General features: G+C 35.8%; 1 protein-coding gene across 5 annotated transcripts; it reads right to left on the reverse strand.

Annotated features, from left to right (window-relative positions):
• LOC138316096 (eukaryotic translation initiation factor 2-alpha kinase 1-like) lies at positions 1-23828 on the reverse strand. 5 transcript variants are annotated; one of them, XM_069257593.1, is made up of 17 exons: positions 23770-23828; positions 22387-22542; positions 21843-22016; positions 19977-20110; positions 16692-16747; positions 16065-16191; positions 15797-15877; positions 15130-15226; positions 14339-14378; positions 13439-13937; positions 12802-12895; positions 9444-9547; positions 8750-8876; positions 5358-5449; positions 2830-2967; positions 1916-2011; positions 1-1408 (listed from the first exon to the last, which is right to left on the reverse strand). In XM_069257593.1, the coding sequence occupies exons 2-17, from the start codon at positions 22505-22507 to the stop codon at positions 1229-1231; spliced, it is 2160 nt and encodes a 719-aa protein (XP_069113694.1). In that variant the 5' UTR covers positions 22508-22542; positions 23770-23828; the 3' UTR covers positions 1-1228. The 5 variants fall into 5 exon arrangements, with proteins under 5 accessions (XP_069113694.1, XP_069113693.1, XP_069113696.1 ...); XM_069257592.1 differs by having other exon boundaries at positions 23741-23823; XM_069257595.1 differs by lacking the exon at positions 23770-23828 and adding an exon at positions 23430-23690.
• Between the last annotated feature and the right edge of the window lie 166 nt (positions 23829-23994).

A 23994-nucleotide genomic window follows, 5' to 3' on the forward strand; every position in this document is an offset into this window, starting at 1 on the left:
TATGTTTTAACAAGATTTATTATGTTTTACTATCATAACAGAAACAAAAGTCTGAAAATAAATATGTGCATTAATAGCAATAAACACTCGATCGTCATCAAAACATCACAATAGATTACTAGTAATACTTGTCATTTACAGATTCCTGAGCCAATTAAAGTGGAAGAAGGATAATAAATTTGTCATGAAAGGAATACAAAAATCGTGAAGTCATCTAGGATACATTTACAATGTATTTTTAGTCTGCAGTGTCCTCTTTCCAATACATTTATATACAGGATTGACTCCAGTACAATGTGTCATGAAACTGTTCCAATCCTCAAACTACTGGACTATCATGGAGTGTAAATACAATCAATTAAAAGTAAGTCTCATAGATTAAAGTGAGGTTAAATGAGACTTGATCTGGATTTCTTTGTGACTTTCATGCAGCAACACAATTTCATGCACTCAAAAATAACCAAAACCTAGAGTAGTAAACCTGGATTTCAAATAAAATCTTTGACTTGATGTCACTGTTGATGGTTAACAAAAAACCAATCTGAGGAAGACCATCAATTGAAATAGATTTATATAGCTTAAGTAACCATCAGGCATGTGTACTAACATTTACAGGTGATGAGTATGATGGATATGGGTTTAAAAATGGTTACAACTAGCTCGGATACACTTACCCACGATTGATGGGAATTTTAACAACCAAACACATACTTCACAAAAGTAAATGAATTATTATGAATTTTGAAGTGGCATGACTTTCATACAAATCTCATACAGATATTTTCACCAAGATGTAACACAAATGTTTTCACAATTTCAGTCCTTTTTAATAATTCTCTTGACATTTTTTAACACATCTCAAACATTTCTGACCACGCTGTAAAGGGAGTTACAGAAAACAGGTCAAGTACTGAACTTCAGACACAACCACCCCACTGAATGAATCAATAACATCATGGACAAAGATGTCAGATACATGGAAGTCAATAGGATGATTAGATATCACACCAAAGTACAAAGTTCATTAAAAGATATTCTAGTTACCTGGTACACAGAAATATAAATTGGTCAACATGAGATTTCTTTTCCATGAAGGCACACCTTGTGTACTCCAAAAGATGTTTGGTGTGGTCTACAACACTGTCAATGGTACAGAAATGATGTCGTATACAGACACCTGTCAGTACCTGGGTTTATAAGTTGTATGTTACCACATGTAATGCACCAATCAAAACTTGGGTTTGTGTGGTGTGAAAGTGAGTCCAGAGGGAATGCTAAGGTTGGGTAGGGGTTTGTCTGCCTCATCCTGTAGTCGGCTTAAGTCACGGTCCTTCTGTTCTAAAAGACGTTTCAGTCGTTGGATTTCTGCATCTTTCTGATCCAAAATTTTCTTCATTTGAGTAATCACCTGAAAGTAAGTTAAGCGATGAGCTTGAAAGAACATGACGGTTTTTACCATGCTAGATTCCATTACATTTCTTTATACTCCTTCACCTGACATGAATTCATAAAACTACTGTTGATATAGCCTATACATCAGTCTTTGTGTAAAATACTTTGAATACACAAGGTGATGGAGTTTTTAATCAACTGTTCAATTACATCTGTGTAGTTAGCAAGATTCTCACATACACAAAGAGACAAAGTATTACTATAATATACATATTCAATTGCTATATGAGTTCATGGGAGGTCGTCCTTAAATGAATTCAGCTTTTAACAGTTTACCGTAAAAATGGTTATATATAAAATAAATTAAGATTATAATTTACATTTGATCATTTTTCAATAATTTACTTCAATCAGTTTAGCTATAGAATATTTTGTACAAATTTACCCTAGAAATTATAATCTGATGCTCTTGCTTAACCAAAGCCACACATAAACTATAGGAACACTATATAGGTAAAAGTACCTGATCTTTAGTCAGGAAGAGCTCGCTCTGTAGAAGTTCCTTGGCTGTCGGACGATGGTGGGGGATGGTAGAGGTCATTTTCTTCACAGCATTAGCCTGTACAATGTCAAACAGGGTCAATATAACAAGGAACAGCAATTCCATTGGTGTCTATTACTGCTAATGGAGCAAAGTAATGTTTGCATTTTATCGTAATTTTTATCGAGATATTTTTTTTTTCATTATACATATGAAGGGGTTTTTTTTAAGGGAATTTATACGCTTAGTCCACATATTGTGAATTTGACGTCTGGTGACGAGTACGGTAGCTATTAAGAATGGTAGTTATGTTTGTTTTGGACAAAAATGATACATAAATGCATGTATACGCATAAAAAATTGGAAACCTACAAAAAAAAGTATAGAAAATTGTGCCCGAGTGATTTTCGGAGATGGTGCTCCACTAGGACACATATGCACCATTTCGTACCGGGCCGAAAGGTATTGTAGGCCAGGTATGTATATTTGTTCTAAAGTATAACAGGATTATGGTATTTTGTTTTGTTTTTTGTGCTGACAAAAACCTGAAACTTTGCTGATGTTTTCTATGTGTTAGTTTACCATAATCCTGATTGGAATATAATATTAATTGACTACTTCAAATTCAAGTAAACCTTGTAATTATTTCCTAAGGATGCCAAAAATTCTATATATCCCAATTGAATTTTACACAGCCCCTTTGGAGAAACATTATTTGGTAAAGAACTTTAGTTCTTCTATTTATGAAGTGAATCAGATTTTACTACCCGGTATATCTCAATCTATTAGAAAATTTGATGTTCATTAGCCACTCCGTAGTAACTGTTTTAATTTTCTATTTCTATATCTCGGCGTTGAAAAGCACAGTGACACTGAATCTGTTAATGTATGCATACCTGGGATGGACAGTTGTCTGTAAATTCTTCGTCCAAATTGCCTTCCCGCAGACTGACAAGGTGGTGAGATTTCTCCATATCTGTATCAAACTTGTTACAAATCTCGTACAGCAGCACCCCAAGACTATAGATATCACACTGGAAAGTAATTAAATATTGGTAAATCCCAGAGGGATCTTGGCGCCCACCAAAGAATGATCTATGTCTGACAATGGAAAGAGGGATCTTTTCCCTGCTTTTCAAACTTTTTCAAACACACTACATATAAAATTTGAGACAGATCGCTATAGTACTTTCTAAGAAATAGCGATAACAAACTTCAAGTATCAAAATCCAAGATGGCCGCCTGTACCGATCAGTCCCAAAATGCAATATACACAACAAGAGTCATAGGGGAACCTGTATATGAAATTTGAGAAAGATCCCTTCTGCACTTTTTGAAAAATAGCGGTAACAAACTTCAACTATCAAAATCCAAGATGGCCGCCTGTCGGCCATCTTGTTGACCGATCAGTCCCAAAATGCAATATACACAACAAGAGTCATAGGGGAACCTGTATATGAAATTTGAGAAAGATCCCTTCTGCACTTTTTGAGAAATAGCGGTAACAAACTTCAACTATCAAAATCCAAGATGGCCGCCTGTCGGCCATCTTGTAGACCGATCAGTCCCAAAATGCAATATGCACAACAAGAGTCATAGGGGAACCTGTATATGAAATTTGAGAAAGATCCCTTCAGCACTTTTTGAGAAATAGCGGTAACAAACTTCAACTATCAAAATCCAAGATGGCCGCCTGTCGGCCATCTTGTTGACCGATCGGTCCCAAAATGCAATATGCACAACTAGGGCCCTAGGGGAACCTATATATGAAATTTGAGAAAGATCCCTTCAGCACTTTTTGAGAAATAGCGGTAACAAACTTTAACTATCAAAATCCAAGATGGCCGCCTGTCGGCCATCTTGTTGACCGATCCGTCCCAAAATGCAATATGCACAACTAGGGTACTAGGGGAACCTGTATATGAAATTTGAGAAAGATCCCTTCTGCACTTTTTGAGAAATAGCGGTAACAAACTTCAACTATCAAAATCCAAGATGGCCGACTGTCGGCCATCTTGTTGACCGATCGGTCCCAAAATGCAATATGCACAACTAGGGTCCTAGGGGAACCTACATATGAAATGTGAGAAAGATCCCTTCAGTACTTTCTGAGAAATAGCGGTAACAAGAATTGTTAACGGACGGACGGACGGACGGACGGACGGACGGACGGACGGACGGACGGACGGAAGGACGGACGGACGACGGACCACGGACGAAAGGCGATTTGAATAGCCCACCATCTGACACTGGAAAGTAATAAAATATTGGTAAAGAAAAGCAATATCAAATTGTATCTGGTAATGATCTTACACAAGTTCATAGGATGACAGAAGTATCCTTTACAAAAGCAGCTATTAGCTAGTTATCATTATATATACATGCATTCAAATTGGTTTTTACAGTCACTGTCAGATATAAGCCGGGTTGCCACCCCCCGGAGATGTCAAAGTGGGAGATCTCCCACCAAAGCATTGTCCAAAGTGGGAGATTTTGCGCAGCATCATTTTATCGACATTTACATGTTTGCACAACAATTAAAATATAACAAAACAGCACTTGTTGTCTTCTGCTTATTCATCTTCAAAGTTGGTTTTGTAAGTATTTCAGTGCATTGAACAAATTCTAAAAAACAAACTAGACTTATTTAAATTAATCAAACATGTTTTACAATTATGGATAATGAAACAATGTACTTAATTTTCATAACAACATAAGTACTACATTGTAATTTCAAAAAATATTTTCAGTCCTTTTACAGTAATAAATGCAGAAACATATATACCATATTTATGTTTCTGATAAATGTAACTTAAAAATCTAATCTGAGAGAGAAAAAAAAGTAAAATTTCATTGAAATTTGATTTATTAAAATGTAAAATTTACTATTATTTATTTCATTATTTGATCAATATTTTGTCTAAAATTTGCACCAAATTTCTGGAAAAACAATCATATTAAACGGCAATATGGTGGAGATGGATAGGTGATACAGAATGTTGTTAAAGTGAATAGTCGGGCAAAGAAAACCAGTCTAAATGCGTTCATTGGCCTTCCAAAAGTTCACACATATTAATACGACGGTCAAGTTCTGCTTAGTTTCCCAGTTCTGACCATTAAAGTACAGAAAAGTTGAAAGCATTGAAAGCGAGGCTGCGTGGAAATGTAACCACGGACATAGTCAGCCGGGAGGACGTATTAGGATTCCTATACTTTAAATTAATTTCTTCGTACGCAGACAGATTTTGACGAGAGATTTTATTTTTCCATTTCATGAGAAATTATACTGGATACATTCACACCATTTTTACCGACTTTAGCCATCCTTGCCCGACTGTTCACTTTAAAGTCACTGGGCAGTGAAGTCTGCAGATTTCACTGTAAAATGACATTAGGTATCCCTATATAGCTTCACGCTGTTTACCTTATTATTGTAGGTATGACCCTGGAGTTGTTCTGGTGAGGCATATGTTCTGGTACCAACACCAGAGGTGTGGTCAGTCCAGGAAAAATCATCTGTCAAAAATAAACCCTGGTAAAGAACAGTGGTTTAACACAAAGAGTTTATCTAACGTGACTCCCAAAGTTTAATTTTGAATCACAACCATACAATGATGCTATTGATACCTTACAAATATGCTATCCAATACATAGGTTCAGAGACAAAGTAATTTATATGAAAATAGTGGCCTAATTGACCTTTTTGACCTCGCATCTATTGCCGTTTAAGGCCCCGGGGGTCAGCCCTATCATTTGTACAATTTCAAATCCCAACCCTATAAGGATGCTACCATTGCATTATTAGTGCTCTTCCATTCTTAGTTGCAGAGAAGAAGTCGTTTATATGGAAATAGCTAAATTGACCCCTTTTGACCCCACCCTTCAGGCTCCCTGGGGGGTCAGCCCCATCATTTGCAAAATTTTGAATCCAAACCCTATAAGGATGTAACCATTGCATTATGAGCGCAATCCCATGTTAAGTTGCAGAGAAAAAGTCATTTATATGGAAATAGCCAAATTGACCCCTTTTGACCCCGACCCCCAGGCCCCCCGGGGGTCAGCCCTATCATTTGCACAATTTTGAATCCCCACACTATAAGGATGCTACCATTGCATAATGGGTGCTATACCATGCTTAGTTGCAGAGAAGAAGTCATTTATATGGAAATAGCCAAATTGACCCCTTTTGACCCCGACCCTCAGCCCCCCCAGGAGTCAGCCCCATCATTTGTACAATTTTGATCCCCACCCTATAACGATACTACAATTGCATTATGAGTGCTATCTCATGCTTAGTTTCAGAGAAGAAGTCGTTTATATGGAAATAGCCAAATTGACCCCATTTGACCCCGCCCCTCAGGCCCCTGGGGGGTCAGCCCCATCATTTGTACAATTTTGAATCCCCACCCTATAGGAGATTTCAGAAAAGTTGGCGTGACGTCACAGAAAGTTTACATCCGGGTCCTCAAAGGTACAAACACGGTATGGCGACTAATAAAAACAATAACAGATACGTACATCCCTGATACACAATCGATACGTTGACAAAAGTATACACTTTCATACTTGCAAATTCTGATTTCAAAATAGTTTCTTATTGTTTCAGTGGTTACAGACATTTCTATTTACAATTGTTGATTGCTAAATATATTTGTTTAGATTTAGTGTTGAAGCCAGCTTGCGAAGCGGTACCAGCCGTCACACGTACCCGCTTTTTGTTCACACGTAGAAATCCATGTTGTGAAAAAGTTATGAATAGATAATTGATTTCAATGTATCATATTTCTGTTATACACGAAAAATCTGTCCATAACACTATTTAATATAAATATAACGAAATGTGAACCACCTGGCCAGACCACGGCCGCTTGTGCATGGCTTCGCTGGTACATTGTAGATCACCTCGGGCAACAGCCGATAGTTGGGAAATTAATAATATTTATACCTAATTACCAACACATATCTCAATAAATGAATGGTATAAACCACCGTTACACATAAATGAAGATATACATATATGTGTACGTAGACGTACAGTATGGCTGCCGATATCTCGAAAAATAAAATAGTGAAATCGTTCAATTTCATGAGTTTATTTTTTATTTTTTAATCACTTTTATTCCATGTGCCGTTATGTGAAGTCCCAAATTGAGGTGATATTACTTTTAAATAATTTGAATACATGTTAGATAGACTACATTTAGATTTATGAATATAGCTACAATGTAGATCGTAATTACTATAAATGCCGACCAGGACACATTGCGCACGGCTTCGAGAATCCTAAAATACTCGAAGTTTTGTTTAAAAATATGATAAAAAGTAACTATAAAATGACTCATTTGAATGTTATAAACTAAATTCCAAAATTTCTGACGAAAAAGTTAACCAGAATACATAATTTTGTGACTATGAAAAATGACGAAATTCGGGATCTCGGCAGTACTGTACGTAATGGCTGCAGTGCGCTTGGGGTATCTACGAAGGCAAATTTTAATTTGGTCATAATCACACATCGTAAGGTGTTTTACCAAGTAAGACTTAGAAAACAGTAATTGCTTATTAAAATATCAGTATAATATTTGGGGAAACTTGGAATTTAATTTGTAGTTTCTGTCAATTTTGTAACTTCTGTCAATGTTTATACGTAGGTCTAATGGCGACCGTGTTTTTTTTCTCGTGGCGGTAGAAAATTGAGTATAAACAGATTAAAATATATAAATACCTGATGTTTATATCTAAATATTATTGTTAAATATATTTATTTACCCTTTTTATAATTAAAATAACGCAATAGTTCTCGGATTGTCGTACTATTTATTACAATAAAATGTAAACAAACATCGCAAGCGGCTGTTTTCCCTCTATGTTTATGTGTAGATATACGGAGTTGTACCTTTGAGCGCCCGGATGTACCTTTGTGTGACGTCATCGCCATCTTTTCTGAAATCTCCTATAAGGATGCTACCATTGCATTATGGGTGTTATCCCATGCTTGGTTTCAGAGAAGAAGTCGTTTATATGGAAATAGCCAAATTGACCCCTTTTGGCCCCGCCCCTCAGGCCCCTGGGGGGTCAGCCCCATCATTTGTACAATTTTCAGTTAGTAGCCCATAAGGATGCTACCAGTCAAATTTTATTGAAATCCGACCAGCGGTTATGGAGAAGAAGTCGATTGTTGACGGACGAGACGACGGACGACGGACGACGGACGCTGCAGTATATCATAAGCTCACCTCGGTCCTTTGGACCAGGTGAGCTAAAAATGAGTGCTTGAAATTAACTTTCCACAATTAGATGCCTTCAGTTTTGATTTCATGATTTGTTTAACTGTCAGCAGTGCATATATTTTGACATCATAAAAAGGAAAGCTCAAACATTTTTTTAAGATTATTTAAATCACATATCTGTCAAAAAGATTCGATTCAGCAATTGTTTTTCTTGTTTTAAAATATGTGGTATTTTTAGGGTTGTTGCACGAAGTCATTTCCCAATTTTTTCAAAATTTCATTATTTTAATGTTTAAATAGAGAGAATGAATAACTGGGAAGAATGTGACATCTAAAAGTTATCACAGTTATTAGATGCAATGTATCTTTAAAGTTCCCAATTATAGTAGCTTACCTGTAAAATCACGAATTGGATTAATATCTTACCTGTAGAATCACGAGTTGGATTAATAGCTTACCTGTAGAATATTGAGTTGGATTAATAGCTTACCTGTGGAATCACGAGTTGGATTAATATCTTACCTGTAGAATATTGAGTTGGATTAATAGCTTACCTGTAGAATCAGGAGTTGGATTAATATCTTACCTGTAGAATCAGGAGTTGGAGTAAGTAAATAACTATCTTCTGATGGTGACAGTAAATCATCCTTTGCCAAACCAAAATCCCCAATTTTTACATGGTTTTCAGGTTCATTGATGAAGATGTTTTTTGGCTGTCAAATGAAATAAATAAATGTATTAAAAAAGATCTAAAAGAAAATAGAGATTTAGAAAATTTGACAATATTATTTCCACACTGTTGGAATCACTTCTTTGTCCAATATCTATACTCAAATAAACATATACCAAGTATAGAATAAATCAGGAGAGGACCTGTTATATGTAAAAGATATTTGCTTGCTCTCTTTCTTTATTTTGGAGTAACACACAAAACTTAATTTAATTGCAATATGTGGCAAGACTTTCTCATGAGACAAAACTCAACTTGAACTATGATAAATAAATTAAAAGACAAAATTTATTTTATCATGACATGCACTGATACATCAATCTGTAGACTTGAAGACTGCATGATTAGTAGTCTATTCGTGAATTATTTCTCACTCTAAGTCACACGTATATATGCATGTATTCACTTTGTTGTATTTTGGGAAAGGATCTTTGTAAAGTTGTAATATCTTGTTCCCAATCCCTAGTCATATGTTTTTGACATTAAACTAATTCTTTGCTTTCTCTTCTGGAAGATTCCATTCAATATGATAAGCAATACATAAACATACCTTCAGATCTCTGTGAATGAGGCCCTGGGAATGTATGAAGTCCACACCTTTCAAAATCTGTTTGAATATCTTAAGGTTCAATGCAGAGTATTCATTTCTGAAATCTAAGTAATAAGAAAATTATATAATTTCGCTTGTATCTAAAATGTCTAAATATAACATATTTTCCCTAATGAGGGCGCCGGGCGCGGGTAAATGGCTTAGGGGGGCGCCGTTATTTGAGACCATTTTTAGATGTTTTTTTCTGAAACAGACTTATATACAGTCATCTTGCTTTTAGTTTCGTATTTTTCTGAAACTTACTATAACCAACTTACGTTTTGAAGTCAAGTAAGTATTGAAATACCATAATTATGAAGAAATGTATGCACAGAAGTATTAAACATTGGATAAATATGTCTGTTAAACGAAATCTTGGCATTTCATGCTAGCCTGTTTGTTTACCATGCGTACACAAAATGGCTGATGGTGCTTTCGATCGCTACTTTTGTTTTGTGGCAGATGGGAAATACCGCCAAGAGCACACAATAAAATGCTTAGAAATGATAACATTCCTGTTATTTAGGAACCTTTATCATAGATATACAGCAAATATTCATAAAACCTGTATAGACATCGCTAAAATGTTGTTGCCAGTTAGTCTTCATCCATACATGTGTGTGGGGCATTCAAGTGACACGTTTTGTTTTGAACATGGCGTTCTCGTTGTTTCTATGTGTAAACACTTGGCAAAGATGTCCTAAGTTGCCCAATGCAATAAATTTATAGCTGATCGGATATCTGTTAAGCATCAGATTGATGTGAAACAGTATTTTATTAGCGTCTGCAAAGACAAAACGTCACAATCTGGCGCAAAAATTGTATGAAATCAGTTGATTTTTTTCAGCAAAAAACGTGGGGGCGCCCTTATTAGAGGAGGCGCTCTTAATAGGGAAAATACGGTATGAATTTGACACAATGTACTGCAAACAAACTTATGCTATATTCATTTCCCATACAGTTGATTCAATGATATTACAAACTTTTTTATTCCTAAACCAACAGATTAAAAGTGATTACATGCTTTTTCTTTTCTTGTAAACAGCTACACATGCTATTTCTTACCTCGTAAACAGCTACACATGCTATTTCTTACCTCATAAACAGCTACACATGCTATTTCTTACCTCGTAAACAGCTACACATGCTATTTCTTACCTCATAAACAGCTACACATGCTATTTCTTACCTCATAAACAGCTACACATGCTATTTCTTACCTCATAAACAGCTAAACATGCTTTTTCTCACCTTGTAAACAGCTACACATGCTTTTTCTCACCTTGTAAACATCTACACATGCTATTTCTTACCTCGTAAACAGCTACACATGCTTTTTCTTACCTCATAAACAGCTACACATGCTATTTCTTACCTCGTAAACAGCTACACATGCTATTTCTTACCTCATAAACAGCTACATATGCTTTTTCTCACCATGTAAACAGCTACACATGCTTTTTCTTACCCCGTAAACAGCTACACATGCTATTTCTTACCTCATAAACAGCTACACATGCTATTTCTTACCTCGTAAACAGCTACACATGCTATTTCTCTTCTTGTTACCAGCTACACATGCTATTTCTCTTCTTGTAAACAGCTACACATGCTATTTCTCTTCTTGTAAACAGCTACACATGCTTTTTCTCTTCTTTAAACAGCTACACATGCTATTTCTCTTCTTGTAAACAGCTACACATGCTATTTCTCTTCTTGTAAACAGCTACACATGCTTTTTCTCACCATGTAAACAGCTACACATGCTTTTTCTTACCTCGTAAACAGCTACACGTGCTATTTCTTACCTCGTAAACAGCTACACATGCTATTTCTCTTCTTGTAAACAGCTACACATGCTTTTTCTCACCATGTAAACAGCTACACATGCTTTTTCTTACCTCATAAACAGCTACACTTGCTATTTCTTACCTCATAAACAGCTACACATGCTATTTCTTACCTCATAAACAGCTACACATGCTATTTCTTACCTTGTAAACAGCTACACATCCTATATCTTACCTCGTAAACAGCTACACATGCTATTTCTTACCTCATAAACAGCTACACATGCTATTTCTTACCTCGTAAACAGCTACACATGCTATTTCTTACCTCGTAAACAGCTACACATGCTATTTCTTACCTCGTAAACAGCTACACATGCTATTTCTTACCTCATAAACAGCTACACATGCTATTTCTCACCTCATAAACAGCTACACATGCTTTTTCTCACCTTGTAAACAGCTACACATGCTTTTTCTCACCTTGTAAACAGCTACACATGCTATTTCTTACCTCGTAAACAGCTACACATGCTTTTTCTCACCTTGTAAACAGCTACACATGCTATTTCTTACCTCGTACACATGCTATTTCTTACCTCGTAAACAGCTACACATGCTTTTTCTCACCTTGTAAACAGCTACACATGCTATTTCTTACCTCGTAAACAGCTACACATGCTTTTTCTTACCTCATAAACAGCTACACATGCTATTTCTTACTTCGTAAACAGCTACACATGCTATTTCTTACCTCATAAACAGCTACACATGCTATTTCTTACCTCATAAACAGCTACACATGCTTTTTCTCACCATGTAAACAGCTACACATGCTTTTTCTTACCTCGTAAACAGCTACACATGCTATTTCTTACCTCATAAACAGCTACACATGCTATTTCTTACCTCGTAAACAGCTACACATGCTATTTCTCTTCTTGTTACCAGCTACACATGCTATTTCTCTTCTTGTAAACAGCTACACATGCTATTTCTCTTCTTGTAAACAGCTACACATGCTATTTCTCTTCTTGTAAACAGCTACACATGCTATTTCTCTTCTTGTAAACAGCTACACATGCTATTTCTCTTCTTGTAAACAGCTACACATGCTTTTTCTCATCATGTAAACAGCTACACATGCTTTTTCTTACCTTGTAAACAGCTACACGTGCTATTTCTTACCTCGTAAACAGTTACACATGCTATTTCTCTTCTTGTAAACAGCTACACATGCTTTTTCTCACCATGTAAACAGCTACACATGCTTTTTCTTACCTCGTAAACAGCTACACGTGCTATTTCTTACCTCATAAACAGCTACACATGCTATTTCTTACCTTGTAAACAGCTACACATGCTATTTCTTACCTCATAAACAGATACACATGCTATTTCTTACCTCATAAACAGCTACACATGCTATTTCTTACCTCATAAACAGCTACACATGCTATTTCTTACCTCATAAACAGCTACACATGCTATTTCTTACCTCATAAACAGCTACACATACTATTTCTTACCTCGTAAACAGCTGCACATACTATTTCTTTTCCTGATCCACTGGTCCAATGTCACACTACACAGTTCCATTTGTATAAACAGGCAGACATGCATCTAAAATGACAACATATAATTAGATATTGATTGGCCATGTAAAGTCATGTATGGTTTACTATAACCAGAGGAGAAATACAGTGATTGAATACAGACTGATGACAGCTGATGAAAGACGATGGTATTGAAGATAATTACAGCAGCATAGTACAGTAAAAGAAAAAGAAAAATCAGCTTTAGAAGAGATGCTTCTAACAAAATAGAATTGCTTTTTATTATCACTTTGTACTTAACCAGCTTAGGCAATGATGAATTAAAATGCTAAAATTGTATACATTTATATCATATCATATCATATCTATAATTTACGGCAAGGTGTCCAGACTGAGAGAACTCAAAGTTGAAATTAGCCTGACTTTATACACTTAAAGTGTAATGCATAAACTTCAACTTCTGATGGAAATTGTTAATTGATTCATCAGAATAATCTATTAACTTTTGATTTTTTTATGATCGTAATAATCAGCCCACCACCTTTTATGATCATAATAATCAGCCCACCACCTTTTATGATCGCAATAATCAGCCCACCACTAATATTACCTTGGAGTTAATGATATCCTCTGAAGAATGATCTTCCTGTGTGGTTACTCTCTCACCATTAATGACCGGATCACAGCTAAGACTCCTCCTCCAGAACATACTCACATCAGTCCTTTCACATACAGCACTTGTATCCTGTGACAACTTACTCCGTATAGCCACAGATTTCTGAGAAAATGAAAACACATCCGGTACATCTGCATTGTTTCTTTCCACAAACTCTTTCTTAAATTGTTGTCTGACAGAATTTCCAGATAATATGTCTGATCTTTGTAGAGAAAATAAGCTAAATTTTCCAGCTCCTTCCCTACTTGATTTATTATCACGGAGTCTTTCACAAGATTGGCAAGAATCGTCTGTAGTGCTGTCCTCTGAAGAACTACTGTCAGATACCTCGATGATTTTACCCGGAGAACCAATCTTAACCCTGCTTGAAGGTTTCTTGGAATTAGACATGAACACAATGCCATCTTCAGATTCACTCACATCGTTAACTCCACTGAAAATTTAAGTTTAGATCAGTTCTGAACCGTAAGAAAATTAAGACATTTCAGAAATAAAATTTAACACAGAGTTTGTCATTAACTTTCAGAAATCAAAATTAGAACTACATGGTTTGTCATTAATAAATAAAGTGACCACATTTAAAACTGAAACAATGATATAGTTACCAAGTTTTGAAACACATAAATACATAGGAATCATCTATGTATGGACACTATTCTTACTGTATATTAGAAAGCTATACAAACACAAAACCGTTTAAAGCATATTCGTTTATAGCATATTATATAGACTTCTCTGAAGATATCTAAATGTAGTATGAAGCAAATCCATTTCAGCATACAGTCCAATACAGCAAAGCTCTACCATACAGACAAAGTGGTATATATCAGGTACCTTTCTTGATGATCTCCGAAGTGTTTTGCATTGGCGTTACCTGTAGTAAATAGAAAGTCAAGATTAGTACAAATAATTCCTTCTGGGTTTTTAGCTCACCTGAGCTTATGTCATGGAGTGGCGTCCGTCCTGCCCCGCCCCGTCCCTTTCGTCCCTCAACATTTCACTAGTCCTAGAGTTCTCTATGGATTGTAACCAAATTTGGCCAGAAACATCCTTGGTGAAAGGGAAACAAAGTTTGTATAAATTTTGGCATGGATTGAAACCAAATTTGGCCTTTAAATTTTGGCTTTGACCCCCTGGAGCAGAAAGAGTGAGGCTCAATAGGGGAATTAGAGGTTATTACTCAAATTCCTTCAGAAAATAAACAATGACCCTGTAATCAGAACATTACTTGGCATTACAAACCAGGTGAGCGATACAGACCCTCTGGGCCTTTTGTTTCTCTTAATAGTCTTACAGTTCCACCAGCATTTAACATATCATTAGGACTAAAATTTGGTGAGCAAACATGTATCAAAATAGAATATGTATACAATACATGTTTATGTGCATTTATATGTAAAAGCAGCAAGAATATTTTAGAATTCAGTTGTACATTACATGTATATCATTTCCTTTGTAGATTATGTAGTCTTTTAGTTTTACACAATTTTTATTCTTGATGTCAACCACTATATTTGTATCATATTTCAGGGCTGTCAATTATGACCCTCTTTAACAGATGTGCACACACATGCTGAATATTAACCTTATTTTATATTCTGTCCCATACAATTACACAGACTCACCGTCAGAACCTCTGGTTTGTTGTTCCAGCCAAGCAGCGTTGTACCCAACAATATTGGAGTGTCGTAAGGTTGCCAGAGCTTTCACTTCCCTCAACACCTGAGCCAAATAACATGTATAGGCCATTAACATTTGTTAGTGTATATAGGTCTGTAAGTTAGTTTATCTCAAAGACTACCTACATGAATCTACCTATTGTTTGATTTTGTCAGAGTTCTATATTGGTCATTTTATATCAGGGAATATACAACAATCAATGTCTAAAGTAACTTCTAATATGGGGGTTTCATAATACCAAAACAGTGTGGGTAAAGTACAATTTACCATCAACTAGTACCACCACCCAGTGATTGCGACATCATATTTTGATGTGATTTGTGTTACATCACAATCACTAGAACCTGAGATTCACTGGAAGGCGAGATTCACTGGAAGGTGAGATTGACATTAAATCTACTTCCTACATGCTGTTAATGTGCTTGTATACCGAAACCCCATATTGATCTGATGTACAGTGAGTTTTCATTGACATAAAATGTTTCATGAACCCTAAGTTTAGGTTAAGGGCTGATTTGATCTGACAATTGAATGTTTCAACAAAAGGTGATACAAACTAACATATAAACACCTTGTAAATTTTACAAAGATAATACATGTACATGTACAAACCTTCAGCCATATTTCTGGTTTTGAATGCTTGAATCGTATTTTCTTAATGGCATAGCAAGTCCCGTCCAATTTGTGTGTGGCCTAAAGTGAATAAAAAGATATTGATTAAAATCATACTGGTTTTATACAGAAACAATACATTTAGATTTATTTATACCTATACATGTTATATTCATTGATCTTAAATCGACGCAATTGTAATTTCTGCACTCAGTTTAATACTATTAACACTGTCGAATATCAGAAATTGTACCAATCAGGAAGTTACCTTATAGACTGTCCCAAAGCCCCCTTTTCCCATACGAGAGATCTCTGTGAATTCTGATTTATACCGCGATGTCTGCATCTGTGTCAATTCATCAGAGGACATCAGGAAGTAACGCTGAGTTTCCAACCTTAAAAGATAGCAACACATCCATATGTTATACACGGCTGTTGGTTAACAAGGAAATAAAAATATATCACAGAATGTGGTGGAATTATCAAATGGCTAAAACATCAATTGAATCCATATTTTTTTTTAAATATTTCACCAAAACATACCAATTTCCAAAGTTTTGAATAATTTTCAATCTTCCCTAGTTGGGTGGTTTGTGTTTTATGCCTGGTCATTTAGAGACACTTTAGCCACTTGTTAACCAGACACAGAGGTGAAGGACTAATGTGACAGTACACAAATCTAATCACCAAACAAGAGTTCTGTCATTTATTTCAGAATATAGAAATACCTATTTCTGCACTACAAGTATATCACAAAAGAATATTGAAGATATACTTTTAGATATTTGTAAAACCAAATGATCCTTTTTATGAATCATGTTTTTCTATATCCTTTTGTACAGATGATAATCCACTACATGCATTGTAATATAAACTCTGTGATGTGCCAACTAACCGAACAATGTCTCCATCCATTTGGCCAGCAGACGGTAATGCTCTCAGTGTCTTTTGCTAGAAAGTATAAACATCATTCACCTTATTGATATACAAGGTCAAGATGATATATTATTACAGATATGGTTATCTTAAGATCTGCATTCTACTGTAGAGCTAAAAAGTCTTGTATCATGCATGCAGAACTATTAGGCTATTACCTAAGCTTTCTAATTGACTGACAACTATATCAGTACCATACAGTAAACTAACTCTCTCATAGCATATATATTGACTTCAGTAGAGCAAGGTACAGAATTATTAAAGTCAAAACAAGGGCCCAATGGATCCGGATAACTCACCTGCTATCTGGTAATCATTGCTCATAGTTAACAAATACAAGAGTGAATAAGAATTATATCATGCCCCAGCACGGCAAAGGCCCAATATCAGGTATCTACGCCTCACAGTTAGTAAAGAAGAAGTTGTTTCAAGATTTTAGCCTATTTGACCCCTGTGACTTTAAATGAAGGTCAAGGTCATAAATTTAAACAAACTCAGTAGCCCTTCAACCCAGTATATGTCATAGGCCCAATATTAGGTCTCTAGGCTCCTTGGTTATTTAGAAGAAGTCGATTTAAGCCTATTTGACTCCTGTGACCTTGAATGAAGGCCAATGTCATTCACTTGAACAAACTTTAGCCCTTGCTCCAAGCATGTCACAGGCCCAATATCAGATTCCTAAGCCTCTTGAATTGGTTATTAAGAAGGAGTTATTTAAATATTTTAGCCTATTTGACACCTGTGACCTTAATTAAAGGTCAAGGTCATTCATTTGAGCAAACGTTGTATTGCTTTAGCTAAGCATATCACAGGCCCAATATCATAGGTCTTTAGACATCTTGGTTATTAAGCAGAAGTCGTATCAAGATACTTCATCCTATTTGACCCCTTTGACCTTGAATGAAGTTTAAGGTCATTCATTTAAACAAACTTGGTACCGTAAATTGGGATAATTTGGATGTGGTCATATTTTGGCTATTTGGCATTTGACATGAAGCAGCAAAATTTAACACACCAAAATTTGGCTATTTATTTGTTTGTATATAACATTCAATACGTCTACATGTCATTTATTAGGTATGTAAACAAATACTCCTGGATAAATTACTCCATCGCGTTACATACACATTAGAATTGTGAATATTAATCACTACTATTGAAGACATATTTCAAAGGGTTGTCTTTGCATTGATATGACTTCAAAACTAATCACTTCAGATTTTCATCATTACGGAATCTATGTGTGAAGACAAAACAAGAGATCCCAGAGGGATCTTGGCGCCCACCAAAGATTGATCTATGTCTGACAAATGAAAGAGGGATCTTTTCTCTGCTTTTCAAACTTACACTTCTTTTTTCTGCTTTTCAAACTTTAAACTATCAAAATCCAAGATGGTGGTCGCAAAATGCAATAGGCAGAACTAGGGTCCTAGAGGAACCTACATATGATATTTGAGAACAATCCCTTCGATACTTTCTGAGAAATAGCGGTAACAAACTTTAACTATCAAAATCCAAGATGGCTACCGGTCGGCCATTTTGTTGACCGATCAGTCCCAAAATGCAATATGCACAACTGGGGTCCTAGGGGAACCTACATATGAAATTTGAGAACAATCCCTTCCATACTTTCTGAGAAATAGCGGTAACAAACTTTAACTATCAAAATCCAAGATGGCCACCGGTCGGCCATCTTGTTGACCGATCAGTCCCAAAATGCAATATGCACAACTGGGGTCCTAGGGGAACCTACATATGAAATTTGAGAAAGATCCCTTCAGTACTTTCTGAGAATTAGCGGTAACAAACTTTAACTATCAAAATCCAAGATGGCGGCTGGTCGGCCATCTTGTTGACCGATCAGTCCCAAAATGCAATATGCACAACTAGGGTCCTACGGGAACCTACATATGAAATTTGAGAAAGATCCCTTCAATACTTTATGAGAAATAGCGGTAACAAACTTTAACTATCAAAATCCAAGATGGCTGCCTGGCGGCCATCTTGTTGACCGATCAGTCCCAAAATACAATATGCACAACTAGGGTCCTAGGGGAACCTACATATGAAATTTGAGAAAGATCCCTTCAGTGCTTTCTGAGAAATAGCGGTAACAAACTTTAACTATCAAAATCCAAGATGGCTACCTGGCAGCCATCTTGTTGACCGATCAGTCCCAAAATGCAATATACACTACTAGGGTCCTAGGGGAACCTACATATGAAATTTGAGAAAGATCCCTTCAGTACTTTCTGAGAATTAGCCGTAACAAACTTTAACTATCAAAATCCAAGATGGCGGCTGGTCGGCCATCTTGTTGACCGATCAGTCCCAAAATGCAATATGCACAACTAGGGTCCTAGGGGAACCTACATATGAAATTTGAGAAAGATCCCTTCAGTACTTTCTGAGAAATAGCGGTAACAAACTTTAACTATCAAAATCCAAGATGGCTGCCTGGCGGCCATCTTGTTGACCGATCAGTCCCAAAATACAATATGCACAATTAGGGTCCTAGGGGAACCTACATATGAAATTTGAGAAAGATCCCTTCAGTACTTTTAGAGAAATAGCGGTAACAAGAATTGTTAACGGACGGACGGACGGACGGAAGGACGGACGGACGGAAGGACGGACGGACGGAAGGACGGACGGACCGACGGACCACGGACGAAAGGCGATTTGAATAGCCCACCATCTGATGATGGTGGGCTAAAAAACTGAAGAATTTTTATATTTCAATCAAATCAAATAATGCGCCAAAATTAACACTGCAAAGGGAAACGCCAAATTTAAAGGCACCAAAATTTAATCACTCTATTTTGATACAAAAACGAAAAAATTTCCTGATGCTAATATATCCCAATTTACGGTAGCCCTTCATCCCAGCAAGTCACAGGCCCAATATCAGGTCTCTAGGCCTCTTGGTTATTGAGCAGAAGTCAGTTAAAGATTTTAGTTATTGACCCCTGTGACCTTGAATGAACGTCAAGGTCATTCATTTGAACAAACTTGGTAGCCCTTCATCCCAGCATGCTATAAATCAAATTTTAGGACTCTACGTCTCCAAGTTTTGGAGAAGAAGTTGCTTAAATGGAAAAGTAACACCTTTGGACAGGTGAGCTAATAATCTGAAATCATGTTATATTTCTACAACTTATCCAACAGGATATGATAACAGATATCATTGCTACCATATGATAATCAAACATCATTTCTTGACTTCATGAAACAATAATTTTACCGATGTGAGTTTCAGCATGGCTGCCTTGAGTACATTGTGCATGAAGTATCTGTATTGTGTTCTAATGCTGCCCATTTCATCCAGTACAGTCATAGGGGAGACAACGTTCATCTTAATCAGGTGTTCACTTATCACTGAAACAAAGGGGAGACAACATTAATCTTAATCAAGTGTTTACTTATCACTGAAACAAAGGGGAGACAACGTTCATCTTAATCAAGTGTTCACTTATCACTGAAGCAAAGGGGAGACAACTTTCATCTTAATCAGGTGTTCACTTATCACTAGAACAAAGGGGAGACAATGTTCATCTTAATCAAGTGTTCACTTATCACTGAAACAAAGGGGAGACAACGTTCATCTTAATCAAGTGTTCACTTATCACTGAAACAAAGGGGAAATAATGTTCATCTTAATCAAGTGTTCACTTATCACTGAAACAAAGGGGAAATAATGTTCATCTTAATCAAGTGTTCACTTATCACTGAAACAAAGGGGAGACAACATTAATCTTAATCAGGTGTTCACTTATCACTGAAACAAAGGGGAAATAATGTTCATCTTAATCAAGTGTTCACTTATCACTGAAACAAAGGAGAGACAATGTTCATCTTAATCAAGTGTTTACTTATCACTGAAACAAAGGGGAGACAATGTTCATCTTAATCAAGTGTTCACTTATCACTGAAGCAAAGGGGAAATAATGTTCATCTTAATCAAGTGTTCACTTATCACTGAAACAAAGGGGAGACAACATTAATCTTAATCAGGTGTTCACTTATCACTGAAACAAAGGGGAAATAATGTTCATCTTAATCAAGTGTTCACTTATCACTGAAACAAAGGGGATACAACGTTCATCTTAATCAAGTGTTCACTTATCACTGAAACAAAGGGGAGACAATGTTCATCTTAATCAAGTGTTCACTTATCACTGAAACAAAGGGGAAATAATGTTCATCTTAATCAAGTGTTCACTTATCACTGAAACAAAGGGGAGACAACGTTCATCTTAATCAAGTGTTCACTTATCACTGAAACAAAGGGGAGACAGCCTTTATCTTAATCAGGTGTTCAATCAACACTGAATCAAAGGGGAGATAACTGATTGTCATAGTTGATATTAAATTTTGTAATGTATTTTTAAAGACTTTTTTTCTTAAAATTGGAAAATTTCTACATGAAATTGAAAAAATACAATGTACATTAAAACTTCTCATTGGGAAGGAGCCAATATTTATTTGGTCCTAAATACACCCCAAAAAAGTCATTGGAGATACCTTCATCTGATTAAGTTATTTCTCAAATCACTAAACCAAAGGGGGGACAACTCAATAGAAATCTTGTGTTTGATTATTACTATATCAGAGGGAAAACAAATCCATAGAAATCATGTGTTTTATATCGAAGGGGTGATCATGATAATCCACCTGAATCAGTTGATCACTTATCAATGACACAAAGAGAAGATAAACTTGATACCAATTATCACTCAACTATCGAAGCAACGAGAGACAATGAACATTGCAATCAGGTGTTCACTTATCACTGAAACAAAGGCAGACAACTTTCAATTTAATCATCTTAATTAATCATGTATTATTAAAACAAAGGAGAAGACCAACCTGCATGATATCAGATTTTCTTTAACCCCTTGAACAAGTCTAAGACAAAGGGGATACAACTTTCATCTTACTGAATTGTTGATTTGGACAGATTGGTACCATAGATCAGAAACTTGTTGATTATGAATTGGATCAGAGCTCAATACTATATGGAAATAGTCTCGAGATATAAATCAACAAAAAAGAACAATGTCTTATCCTATCACAAGATAGAACATTCTATACTACAAACAATACTTACTTTTAAATAGTTGTCTTCCCTTAGCTTCATCCTTGGCATAAGCCACACACAGCTGTTCCAGGATGGATATCATGAGTAGATGAGATGGTACAGACCTAGGAACCAAGGCCGCCTCCTCTTTACTGGGTCCATCAGCTCTAGGGGAGTCTGGGCCATCCACCTCAAGGTCAGAATCTGTAGACAAGGTCAAATGTTTACCAGATAATAGGACAGAATAAATATTTAATGTTTAGTATGTACAGTGGCAAATTTCACGATACAATACTGTTGGTAAATACAGATTTATATCTTATTTACAAAGATCAACTTGATTGACTGAGTATAACTTATTCCAGAGATCAAGTAGATAGCATCAATTTATGAAATAGGTACATGTTGGTGTATGTATCTACACAACTTTGAACTGGTACAACTTAGTGGCACATAACATCATGTACAAATGTGTATAAGAACATCATGTAACAATTAACAAATGTAATCAATGTGCCCTTACAACAAGATAGCAATATTTTAAGCCACGCTATAAGTTTTATAATGTTAGTACCATCAAAGACCCGGATTGGTTTTGGTCTGCCACCTCGAAACTTAAATTCGGACCGAGTCCCAAAGGTGAGTGGTTTAACTTGTCTCCTTCCATTAGCCATGGCAGGTCTATATTGATCCATTAGACATAATTTTCTTATTTTTTCTTTTTGTCATTCTGAAACAAAAACAAATTATATGTATATGAATATACACACAATGCATATACTTATATTTGAAAAAAAAAAATAATAATAAATTTGAAAGCGTTCAATTCTATCTGTTATTAAAGTCATCAATTAGTTATTAGGCCAAAAAAATTAATATGTCTGTTTAGGGTTACCCGACCAACCCTAATTTTTTTACCCCCGACCCTATTTTTTTTCTCAACTTTTCTACGAAAAAAATTAAAAGTCTGCATTTCGATCCCAGGCTCCGGTTCCGGCCATTATTTTAGAGTAAAAAACACTAAAAAAAATCCTCCAGACCTACCGCCTTATTTTTTTCCCCAACGTAACTCTAAACAGACATTTTATTATTTTTTTGGCTTTATATAAGACAAAATAATATAACATGTCACAGAAACAAATACTGAAAACATTACAACAAATCTTACTTGACAGAATACCAGAAAGCTGGAAAAGGGCACATTTTATTTTGTGACCCCAATATAATATAGTACATGTATATATACATGATGTAGTTATAATATTATTAATGACCTAATGTTGACCTGTCCAGCCAAACAAAGAAAATGACAAATCTGCTACGTCTGCAATAGCATTTTAAAACAGTAAAGTTATTATTTGTAAAGTGAAAGTACAAAATTTAAACTCGTGTTTAAACATCAATTTTTTAAATCAGTATAACTTCAATCATGATGATCACACATTCCATGAACCAACATTTCCACACCGTTGTTATCCGTCAGCATCCTATTCATCCAGCTCATGGAAACAGATTGCACAACTTCATAAGCTGTGTTCTGACAGAAAATGAAACAATCCGTCTACAAGTATCTGGAACCTTCCATGTAAGTCAGCAGAAATTTCAATAAACCCTTACCTAGTTTAAGCTTGTCGCAACAGAATTTTGAAGCAACAAGTTAACTTGATATCATTTCATCTGTAATTTATTTAAAAACAGACGACATGTTGACAATTGGCTACAGTGCACTGTACGCATATATATCGCAATCGTACGTAAAGTCGAGATGGGGAGTTCAACTTCAGGGTCACTGCTTTCTGTTTTGTTAGTAACTGATGCAATGCTCATCAGCTCCAAACAGTAACTAGAAATAAAAGCTCCGTTATTGAAACCAAAATTATAAAGAAGTATGATAAACATTCTGTGTCAACATTTCTACTTAGGCCTACAATTCTACATCTCTTATCGCAGGGCTTACCTGGTGTACGAACTAGGCCTAGCCTACTAGCGTCGAATAGGCTAAAGGGAGATAAGCCGTGTGGAAAATGCGAAATGGTACAATGTTGCGAAAAGAGTTACAAGTGTGTTGTGAATACTTGTATGTTCAGAAACAAATATATATGCACATGTACAGTTTATGTGGAAGCGACTTTAAAAGATCATCTAAGTTTGGTTTTACGGAAATTTCTTTCTCAAGTGGTAA

This window comes from Argopecten irradians, chromosome 2, assembly GCF_041381155.1.
Source record: "Argopecten irradians isolate NY chromosome 2, Ai_NY, whole genome shotgun sequence".
NCBI lineage: Eukaryota > Metazoa > Mollusca > Bivalvia > Pectinida > Pectinidae > Argopecten > Argopecten irradians.